General features: G+C 44.8%; 1 protein-coding gene across 1 annotated transcript in view; it reads left to right on the top strand.

Annotated features, from left to right (window-relative positions):
* Positions 1–5,554, top strand: part of lig1 (ligase I, DNA, ATP-dependent) — a 38,212-nt gene extending 32,658 nt beyond the window's left edge. The window contains exons 25-27 of the mRNA XM_046408414.1: positions 1,710–1,853; positions 3,241–3,333; positions 5,369–5,554. Of these exons, the coding sequence (XP_046264370.1) occupies positions 1,710–1,853; positions 3,241–3,333; positions 5,369–5,443 (312 nt within the window). The 3' untranslated portion in view covers positions 5,444–5,554. The remainder of the gene's footprint in view (positions 1–1,709; positions 1,854–3,240; positions 3,334–5,368) is intronic.
* The last annotated feature ends 6,344 nt before the right edge of the window (positions 5,555–11,898 follow it).

Raw genomic sequence — 11,898 nt, forward strand, 5'->3', positions numbered from 1 at the left:
TGGAACTGGGAGCAGTTACCACCGTGTGAGGCTGCAACAAATCGACAATTAAGCACTGATAGAAAATTAATCTGCAGCTATTCTCAGGATAGATTCTTTCAGTCTCTTGAGATATTTATCTGAATTTTTTAAAAAGATCGGTTTATTTGCTTATTGGTGTCGATCAGATGAAATGAGCTACGCAACAAACGTTTTGTTGACCAAAGCCTCAAAAAAAAGTCAGTTTATCAGAATTTTTGTCTTGTTTTTTAATTCTTTTGTCCATCATTTATAGTTCGTTTCTGATAACATTGTGCTGAGACAGCATGTGGCGGCAACACTACACAACAACAAGTTCAAGTGAAAATCGGTTTACTTGGAGGTGAAACTGAAAGAGAGTGTCCACGGTGCAGCAGGTCGATCAAAGTCGTGTGTTAGCTGTGATGGGTGTTTTTGTTCAGTAATCGTGTCCTTTTCGAAGCCAGACTCGGCTCTTCCTGGACAGATGTTTCACATTTCAACTTAACCAGTAACAAAGCACATGATACCCTGTTTTTAGCGGACTTGTGTTAAACTGGAATTTTCCTTTTACCTCTCAGGTGACATCCTGCAGTGACCGTTTGCGTTACATGAGCAGCCCCTGAGAGGTTGCTAATGAGGGATTTGCCTTTGACTTCCTGTTTAGTGGAAGAGTTTTTTTTTTTAGCTCATCATCATTGCTGCAGAGTCTGCAAAAAGTGTGTTTCCCCCAGCAACGGCGCCTGATTATAATTGCTCTCCTTAAATAAGTCTCTTAAAAAAAAAAAAAAGAAAAACGCCCTCAAGACGGATGCAGTGCTTTAGTGTGTGAATGACACAAATGTTTGCATCTTAGCGAAAAGGCGTTTTGATGTTTTCAAGGGTTGGTAAAATTGTTGTATTTCTACAAGAGTCTAGACTTAAAGTGCATCAGCCACGTCTCGCTCATGCATGACCTGCCAAATAAAAGTTTAAAAGGTGCAACGCTAGCTCGCGTCTACCAGCAGCACCCTTTTATAAGACTCCAGCTCACATGTTGCAGTTCACTCGGTATAAGAGCGTCTCTTGAATGCGTACGGTATGAATAATGTGTGCGAGAAAACCAGCACCACCACTGCTGGAGCCTTCTTTTTCCCCAGCGGTACTTAACGATGACCCAGTTCTGTGGACACTGCGGCAGCCTCGTTAACATTACACTCGCCGTAATGGGTGCTTTGCGCCAAAACGAGATGGGTGTCATTTTTACTCGAGCGCGACGCCTGCTCGGACACAATGATTGCTTACGTCAAAAGTTAGAAAGACACTAACACATTAAATATTTTACAAGTCGACATTTTTCTCAGTTTGGTGGAGACCTGAGCTCATCTGCAAGGTTTTATTAATTTTTTATGCTAAGAGCTGAATTTCAGGTAACAAGAGCGTGTACATGAAGGCGTTTGTGATGAGAATCCTTCATGGAGATCACCCTCTAAGTGAGTAAGCAGGTATCATTTGAATAAGAGAGGGCTGAGTCTCTTGGGAGGTGATTGTGAGGCAGCAGCTAAACTGAAGTGTGTCTGTCACATTATTGTGCTTGTGTGTCTGTATGTGCCGTGTGTGTGCACACTTTGAAATGTGATGATTTACTCTCAGGTTTGGGGAATTTGTGACAATAATCATGTGATAGGAACCTCAGTGAAAACGGTCTTCGTTCTGTGTTCTGTGTTCTCCAGGAGCACATCCTGCCAAAGCCTCGTGCTTACTACCGTGTCGACCAATCCGCGGAGCCCGACGTGTGGCTGGACGCCGTGCAGGTCTGGGAGGTGAAGTGCGCCGACCTGTCGCTGTCGCCAGTCTACAAGGCCGCCATGGGGATGGTAAGTTCAGCATGTTAATCCCTCCACCCCTGTGTGTTTCCACTGATAAATTCTGCCTGTTACGGTCTGTCGCCTGCAATGAAAAGTCACAATTAGCTCCTCTTAATTGAGTTATTAAAAATGCTGTAAAAGATGCTGGATTTAATGGAACAGATACTTGTTTATTACCCATCGCTTGGCTGTATGCTGGACTCCCACGGTCCCACAGTGCGCATAAAAGTGTGTTTGACATCGCATTAACAGTACACAGCTTGCATTTTAAGCACAGGTGAAGTGAAATGGCAGGGAGATAAACGAATCCTGTTTATCCAGAAACATTTATAGGAAGTCAAAAGAGATTTTGATGTTTTTACTGTCTTATATATAAAAAAAAACCTCTGAATCTAAAGGTTTAAAGGGGTGTTGCATTTCATGGTCAGTATACCTTAAACTTTACAACTTTACTTTAAGCACTTGAATTTGAGATGGCTGAGTTGTTGTGAATAAATGAGACCCTTGCTAGGAGGATTATTATTACCTCCACTTTATCATCAACCACCAGGCCATTTGTCTTCCTTTGTGGATTTTATACATCATGCTGCTACAGTCTTCAGTAGTTGATGGAAACAGTGGTTTAGGGCCAGAAAAGAAATTAGCAGCCAATCTCCAACATTTTCTCAGGGTCACCAGTGGTATCAGTCCTCACTGCCAAATGAGGCTTAAAGTGATCAGTGTTTATCAATCGCTTCGGTCCATATGAGCAAAATGAGCCGTCGGTTTTGGTTGTGAAAGGGCAAAGAGACGCTAAGTAGTTCAGTTCCTTGTGTTGTTTAGTTTAGTTCAGGTGGTGTGTGTTGACCCCTGACACCTATGGGGTCAGAGAGGTGCGACTTGACTAAACGTCAGCGTGTTATTTGATGGTTATGACTCTGTTGTTGGGCTCCAGTCGCTGCCAGTTTCACCTGAACTTTCCCTGATCTCTATGACTGTTGATCTGTAAAGAGGAATTGTGTTTGACGCCCTCAGAATTTGACGAAATGAATTTTGTGATGGAATTTGCTCTGCATGCATATAATCCACTGAAAATCTCGAATGCAGTTATTCACATCCCGCATTTTTAATTCTAACAGCCCTGGTTGATAAAAATGTTAAGTTTATGAGAGGATTCGAGAGGCAGAAAAATGGAAGTAGGACGAAAAGTTTCTGTCCTGGAACTGAAAGGGTTTCAAAGTTGTTCATTTCTTTTTAATCATTTAGTCCTGACGTTTTAAAACCTTGGAATAATGTGAATTTTAAGAGCTCACAGCACATCACAGAGTTCGGTGCAGTGAAAGTAACCAAGGACGAACACACACACACACACACACGCACACACACTCTCTGACTGTGTCCACTTGTCTGCCTTCAGGCGGATGCGGAAAAGGGAATTTCTCTGAGGTTCCCACGCTTCCTTCGCATCAGAGACGACAAGAAGCCCGAAGACGCCACAACCGGAGCTCAGGTACGTCACTTCGCCTGGACTGAAGGGAACATAAAAGCAGGGCTGTAAAATCAGCAGTGAAGTCTAAAATGTTGTCGTACACACATTTAAAGGCACACACACACCGTCTATTTGTGGAGCCACAGGAGGTCAAACAGACTCAATCGTATGTTTGTTTGGCCATTAAAGAGCCATATAGAGATGCTGCATGATCGTCACGGTCACCTCGTCAGAGCCGTCCTGTAAAAATGTGAGTTTTATACTGGCATCGCTTTATGCAGTGGTTTATAAAGTCAGGTTAAAGCAGCGGTGGAGTCTGGGGATGTGCTGTGAGGCAGTGAATTATACTGTACAGCAGAGATGTCCTGGGCGGCTGTACTCTCACTTCAGTACACACATAGTCAACTATGCAACAACAAACACGCCAACCTGTGAGTCTGTTTCTTAATTAATCTTTTCTTTCCGCTCTGCATGTGAGCTGACAGCACCGTCGGCTCTGTGGCCAAAAGTTTTCCTAAAGTCATGAATTAAGTTTCAGTGATTGAAGATGTTTTTGTTTATTCTAAAATGATGTTTACGTGCTCCTCTCTGACCTGCCCGCTGACCCCCCCCTCCCCTAGCACATCATTTATTCATGACTCAAGCCAGGCAACCTGAATAAAAAGTCAATGCACATATCGCTGTGTTACTGTATGTGATACAGCACGTCTTATACAAGCTAACAGACCTCTTCAAGTTCTCTGGAAATATCAAGACTGAGACACGAGTCATAACTCAAAATACGAAACGAGTCACGAGGAGCACTTTATTACCACATGAAGCAGTTGTGTTCTCTTGGAGAAAATTAGTGGAAGCTTGTTCAGCACCCACATTTGCTTCTTGCAGCGCCGCACGCTTCTGTTTTTCCCTAAACTCATAGTCGGCTGACCACCGTGATCTGCTTGAGGCCAAATTTGCCTTAATCTGATGTGTGTAGCATAAAATATGTCAAGTATCCAAAATGAAAGTCTGTATTGGCAGTAAATCCAGAATCCTGCTTTTCTGAGCTGACTTGTGGACTGACTGAATACCTGACGATGCTTTTGAGTGTGTTTGTGACCAAGAAAAAAAACAAAATCAGTTTTCCATTCCATCATCAACGAACCGGCCTGCCAACCAGACCAAAAATTTAGCACTGATTTGTAGATGTCTTCTTCACTGTCCACCACAGTGGACAAGCATCAAGAGTTGCCCTGATTGGCAACCAAACCCACAACGGCGATCAAACATCCAGCTGAAGCCTGGATTTTTGTTTTAGCTGAGCCTAAATCTGTGTAATTTTTATCAGGTCAGAGTCATATTGCTAATATGGATTTTCACTGACTTGAATAAACAGCCATCTGTTAGCTTTGGCCTTCTAGATGTGCACTCATTTGGAACATCAGCTGCATTAAAATGATGCCTCCGCCGGTTATTATCTGTGAGGATGCACAGACTCGCACAACACATCGTCTCACAGTCTGTGATTCAGCAGACAGTTTGAATAAAACCTGACGCAGTTCAAGGCAGAGGGAATGAAAGAGAGGAAAAAAAGCTAAACGTGGAACCTGAACTGGTTGGAAGCAGTCACTTTCGAGGCTGAGCATCAAAGCTTTGCCTTGATCCTGTGAACGAGAAATAATGTGATGTTTCATTGTTTTCCTCCTCACTGTGCCACCCTGCTGTACTGGTACTGATACTGCTGATTCTGGGTGGGCCTGCTGCTCGCACATTATTCATTGTCCCGCCTTCCACCCCCTCACTTCCAAACCCTGATGAGCTCAAGTGAACACAACCTCTGTCTCCCAGTCAGCAGCTGGGAGTCACCGACTTCAAAGCCCGGGATATGAATAATCAAACCGTTATTTTTAGATTTTCCTCTTCATGTTACTGACCTGACTTGATGATCTTCTCCCCCTCCCTCCTGCCTCCCTCCTGCCTTCTCTCTTTCATGCACGCTCTCTCATGCAAACCCTCTGCCCTCCCTCCTCTTTCTCTCTTCCTCTCAATCCCTGTCCACCTCTTTTGCTCTCTGCAGATCGCTGATTTGTACAAGAAGCAGCAGCAGATTCAGAATCAGGGAGAGAAGGCTGACGTGGAGGACTACTACTGATCTGTGGTTGTCAGCAGAGAATAATAAATAATGACAGCTTCAAAAATAATTGTAAATAGCTTCTTTCTTATTGTAATGTTGAATGAAAATAAAGGTTCTTGCCAATTTTAAGCACTCTGTCGTTTGTGTCATTGATTTATCGACGCTGCTTCCTTACGGACTCCCGTTTCCCTTTCGGAGGCAAAACTTCGTAAACATTTCGACGCGTTCGGTGCGGACAAACTCAAATCGACTCAGCAACTACAGCTGTAATGGATCCCTATCAAAAATTCACTGTGCAAAAACCGCCCAGCAAAACACGAAACGTATGGGCAGCATACCAACACTTTGAGCTGGCCTGATTTCTGCTCAAGCACTCAAAAAGGCGGCAGCGAAGTGCATTCAGCATGCGTGGTAATATGAGGACGAGCCAAGGAGATTGCTGCCTGCCCGAGACGTTATTAGAAGCAGAAAAAGATGCAGGAGCTGACAGTTGCTCAAACAGCAGGACAAAAGAGAAGCACTCACAGCTTGCATCGGATGATGGAAATCCACTAACTGTCCAGCCTGAATCAATCAGAGACTGTTGGAGATGAGTGTGGGGGGGGTCAGTTTGAGAGCCAAGGACGGCCGGTTATTACATGAGGAAGCAAAGAGGATTTTGAGAGTTTTCTGCGTAGCGAAGACGTGTGAGAGGGTGTGAATGTGCTTGTGGAGGAGATTGAAGCACTTAGTGTTTGTGGTGTGTTTGTGCTTTCGTCTGTTTGAGCCGTAAGCAACTCGTAGTTACGTGTGCCTGAAATGTCGAGGTGACGTTAACACGCAGGTGCTGACTGAGAGTTTGAGGTGGGCAGTCATTCAAGGACAGCAGAGCTGCATTAAAAACACAAAGAACTGTCAGGCTGAGAACTTCTCCTATGACCATAAGCTCCTTTAACTTTGATAATCTGTCTGTCTGTCTGGTCATGTTGTTTCGCCTCAGCAACTACTGAATCGATTGTCCCGAAATGAGGTCCAGACGTTCGTGGTTCCCAGAGGCTTGATCATAATGACTCTATATAATAGTTGAACACTTATTCTTGGAAAACGTCATCAGGTCGTGCAAAGATGTGAGGTGGAATTCATAAGGCCTTGCTAAGAGAATACGCTTGCACTCATGCAGCAGTGAATGATTGGTCTGCTGCTGCTGCTGTGAGGACTTGTGGGTTGCATCATCTCCTTTGCTGATGGTGGTCCAATGTGGACCCTGTGCTGAAGGAGATACGAAAGGAAGCCATGAAGCGCTTTTCCTTTGCCCGTCAGAGAATTCAAACGGCTCTTCTTCCAGGTCTTTTCACTAAGTTAAGAAGCAAACAAGATGACTCAAGCGCAACCTTCAACTTGTTTTGACCTCTTGGCGATGTATACTCAGTCACCAGTGGTGCGTTGCTTCAGTGCAGCATCAGGAAGTTGGGCCGAGCACAATGAGAGGGAAGTGAATAAGAAGCGTTGGCAGGATGGCGTACTTGTGGCTGCAAGGGGGAAACAAGTGTGTGTTTTTTTACAGCGCTCATCTGCCTGTAAAATTTCAACAGTTGTGCAGTGACTCACACCACATGTGGCATATTACAGTCAGTGTGTTCTCATGCAGAGCGGTTTGTGTTTTGTACACTGAAGCGCTTTTGAGATAACTGTTTGGTATGCTGTCTCGATATGCAAGTATGCGTACTGCTCGACTGGTGGTTTGCCTGTTATTTGTGTGTGTGGGCTGTGTCTTGTGTCTGCTGAAGGGGAGTTTGAGAAGGACACCATTGTGGTAGAATAATCATGGAAATTGCTCTGAAAATGCCCTTTTCACCAGCCTCTGTTTATCTGTGTGATACTCTTAGTTTTTTCATCACTTTTCACTTCAATCCCCCCGTGAAGATTTTAATGTGTTTTTTCCCCCTCCTGTTTGCTTTTTAAAAACGTGTCTTCTCCTGCGCACTACTTTGGGTACATCTGACACTCATCTTGAATATCATCATCGCATCTCGTGTTCATTTTTTATTTTTTTTTAAAGAAACGAGGGAATTGCTGGTGTTACTAAAATCTGAAATTCAAATGGCATTTGTCATCTGTACTGTTGCTTTAGAAGTGGGCTTGAAACGGCAAGCGTGAGCGATGGAAAAGGCCCTAATGGAAATCAAACAGGCAACGGAGCATGAAATATTGAAAATGCAAATATGTAATGAATTCAATTCCATATTGTGTGTGCTGTATGATCCCGGCTTTTGTTGTGAATTACTCTGAAGGTTGACTGCCGCAGCCATTGTCTCTGTCTAATTTGTGTATGTGTGATTGTGTAAGTAGAAAGGAGGCATGAAAGTCTGTGTGGATCTTTGTGTTCAGTGTGCCTGCACGCTGAGGCGTTTCTGTATTTATGTTCTTTTTTGTGTATGTATAAATGGGCTTGTTTTTGTCATCTCTGTGTGAAAGTGTCTGCCTGGTTAACTGCCTGTGGGGGCGTGTGTGCGTGTTGGTGTGTCACTGATGTTTACCAAGGGGGGCAGCTGGCGCACATCACACGCCTGCAGGGCATTGCAGCACAGCGGCCTCCATCTCCACCGAGGTCCTCGCCCGTGTTCAAACAGCTGTGCTGTTAGTTCACATCAAGTCACCCGTTCACACCGGTTCCCACAGGGGGAGTTACAGTTGCAACCCTACCTGCTTGTTGCCTCGGTTCAACTGCGCTTTGCTACATGTTAAGAACTGGTTTGAGGCTTTGGGGTGTGGAGCGTGTTTTTAAAAAGTTAGCTCAGTTATGGATAACCTCCAGCTACAAAGACAAAAAAAGGGGGGCATCTATTAAAAAATGCCAGGTTTCACCTTTTTCTGTCCTTTTGTGGCCCTCTCTCTCCCCCCACCCCATTCTCCCACATAAGCTATCTGTCTTGTTCACAATGCCCCTTTCTCCACCCCGAGAACAATGCGTTTGTTCTCCTCCACCTCCTCTTCCTCCCATCCCTCCATCCCTTTCTATCCCTCCTTCCATTTGTTTGGTGCTCTCTGTGACATCTCTGCCATGCCAGGCTACGAGGGAGAGAGGGAGGGACAGGCCCTGCCATTGTCCGCGGCCAAACCCACGGAATATCAATAGTGTTTTTCTTGAGCAGGAGCGCAGAGCGTTGGCCAGTAACCTTTCGGTTTTGATGATGTCAGGCCCCCTCTTTTTTTGGGCCCTTTATATGATTTCCCTTGTCCTCCAGTCTCCACACAACACGGTCTTAGGTCCTCAGCATGAGAGACAGCACAGAATTGTGTGCTCTGTGCGACTCATCAGGCACTTCATCAGCTCAGTTTAACCAGGACAAGTTGTGTGGGCCAACAAGTCCTCCAAGTTAAGCGAGATGCAGCGTTTGTAAACGCTGTCTGTGCACCTTCTTGTCGGGAGGCCGTTACTTGTCAGTGCCCTCGAAAACCGCTTCTACCCCCGCTGTAAAAATGAAACCGATTTGGAGTCTGACTCTCCTGTCCTTAAACAGGAGTGTGCCGCCATACGAGGTGCTCTGATCCTGAACTGAGACACAGCCGTGCTGTGTGAGGCGAGATTCATTGACTCGTGACCACGGTATCCATTTGTTAAAATGCAGTCGAGTGAGTCACTCTCACTCCCTGAGATTAGTAGATGCTTCTGTTTGCTTGAGAAAAACTGAATGTCCCAATGCAATTCAGAAAGACATTTCTGCTTTCAGTCCTTACTTTTACGTTGGCTGCATAGAAACTAAATGTTATTACTGCTGAACTGTCATGGTAAACCAGATTTAGACACGCAATGCAAGGACTAAAGACTGCATGCTGTTCCAGTCAGCTGCACCTCGAGCACCTTTCCTTCAAGGACAGTCTCACTTGCAGGGATAACACACATGTACTCGTCTTTTTCACATCAAGATTCCTTAAATTTATTAAGATTTTGTTACCCCATGTGATAATAATAATAATAAAAACACGGGGTGAACGTCACCAGATCAAGATGCCAGTGCTCGTATCCAGAATACTTTGGCTTCACTTTTACAGTGAGAGGAAGCGGCTGAATGTTACCATGTTCATAAGCAGCCACGTTGCCTGCAACAAGCTTGTCAGAAAGCTAGTTCACATTATTGTCCTCCCAGCCACAGCACGTGAACTCAAACACTCCTTCACTGACTCCCCTTTTATTTCAACCATTTGTCCACCACTTTCAGAAAGCCATTTGAACTATTGATCCTTACTTTTTGTTTAAATTCCCAGGTTTCACAACCTATGCACCTGATGTTCCGCTGTTACAGCACACTCAATATGAGGGTTTAATTAAAATTGTATTTTCTCTTTCCTAACTTAAGCTACTCCACAATCTTTTCATGTACCCCAAAGTAACTGCAGAGGTACCTCCTGGGATAGAAACACCCCTGGTCTGGAATCACTGCTTTCAGTGCTTAAGAATGACTTAAGACTTAAATTCCTACTCTAAATCTTTTTTTAGTCATCAGGCTTTTAACCTGTGTCCTATTAGAAAACCTTGATGGTATAACACTGCTGTATTTATATTTAATCCTGCCTTCTAGCCTTAACTTCTGACAGTTTTCTGGCCAATTGCTCGCCACGGCTCATTTGCCATATTTGGTTATGGAAATGTTTTGCTTGATTATCCAACCCCCTGCAGCAAAAGTGTGAGCTGATCCAGTCGTTTACGAGACGACTTTATGATTGGTGTATGAGGGCAATGGTTGTTGTTCCCCTCTTGTCAGTGCTTCACTTTGGCCCACACTGAGAGGCTTGTGCTTCAGGGGGGTAAGACTGCAGTGCGCTGCATTGGTTCATTGTTAACAGTCATTAATCTTATGACCTTCGTGTGAACCAGCCTCTGTGGTTTGTATCTCTTCTGTCTCTTCTTTCTTTTTTTTCCCATCTTGACCAGCCCGAAGCCCTGCAGCAGTCCCTTCTCTAAAGCGCTCTCCATTCACAGAAGCCCTCCACAGTTTTGAAAAAGACATTCCCCTTCTGCACATCTGCCAGCCTGCCTTGTGATCAGGGCTGCACTCTGTGAGAGCTGTGACAAACATACTCAGCATTGCAGAAAAATTAGACATGGATGGAGTTGACAAGAGCCCCTAACATTTCCAGCTCGGGATGCTTTCCCAGACTCTGATTATCCCTAGTCTTTTCAATGTGTGTTTGATATGTTTTTTTTTTCACAACATTGTAAATAATTCTGTGTCAAAGAAAATTACAACATCATAAGTAAATATGCTCTGTAAATTCCTACGGGTGTCTCATGACATGCCCTCGCCAAATGCAACTGAGGCCACTGTCTCAGTGCGGGGAAACGAGCTTGATGAGTGATGCAAGTAGACAGTTGAGATGGCTTCATTCACATGGTGGCTGAAGCCTCAGGTACTTTGCATACTCACTCACCCCTCATAACACCAACTGCTATGAAGCCTTGTCCGCCTCAATAACACTGACGTGCAGCTGAGGAATCATGTATCACAAAAATCTCTAAATGGCTCTACAGATTGAGTTTTCCATCGGTGCTTCTGCCCTCTGTCTCACTTCTCTGTGTAATTTAGCTGCAGATGAGCTCTCCCTCTCCTGCATTAGTGCTCTGTACCACTGCAAGCTGAAGGAACGGGAGGCCTTTGCTCTATTTGTGATACAGTTTCTCCCTGCCAAGCTCAGCCACTGCTGCTGCTGCTGCCGCCGTCACTCGGTGCTGACGAGTTTTGGGTGCTTGCCACATTCTGCACCTGCCAGGCTCATAAAGAATCCCCCTGTTTCTCTGGGGCCCGAAGGCAGGATCTGCCACGATTGTTAAGGATGTTGCGATTTAGACATTCGTGCCAAAGCTGAGGCAGTTGAGGGTGGCAACAAGTTGGCAGATGGTCCATTTTGTTCGGCTGATCCGTCAGCCTGGTATTTGAGGTGTTAAGATGAACGAGTGGCTTGTGATTTATCACAAGTGGCAAGAATTTATGCCGTGGTCTCAAAAGTTGATCTGTCGCTAAATGCTGCCGTCTCAGCCAAGAGCCCCCTCGCAAAGGAGGTTTTAGCACAGAAAAGCTGCATGAGTAGGCTCAATGAAATATCAACGTGAAGAGGATGAAGTGGACATCTTTGTCGAGTGCCTCTTCTTCTTACACTCATCATATATGCATTCCCAAGGGGGGTAGGAGGAGTCAAATCATGACTGATATGGTTTACATTTCATGTTGAGAATAAGTGAATCCAGCTTGTGAGTATGCTGAAGCTGGAGGAGTACCGCGGACCATTAATTTGTGCATGTGTTCGCTGGAACGATGCCGGTGGCTAAATGACTGCATATTTATGGCATGTGACAAAATGATGGAACGATGCCCTCAGAAATTGGGTTTTTGGAGAAATCCAACTCCAGCATGTCCTCTCAGACGCTGCCGGCTCTTTACTCATTTTCTCCCAATGTCTGCAGCTTCCTTGCTCAGACGTCTTTGCATCTTGTCCTG

Source organism: Scatophagus argus, chromosome 13, assembly GCF_020382885.2.
Source record: "Scatophagus argus isolate fScaArg1 chromosome 13, fScaArg1.pri, whole genome shotgun sequence".
NCBI classification, from domain to species: Eukaryota; Metazoa; Chordata; class Actinopteri; family Scatophagidae; genus Scatophagus; species Scatophagus argus.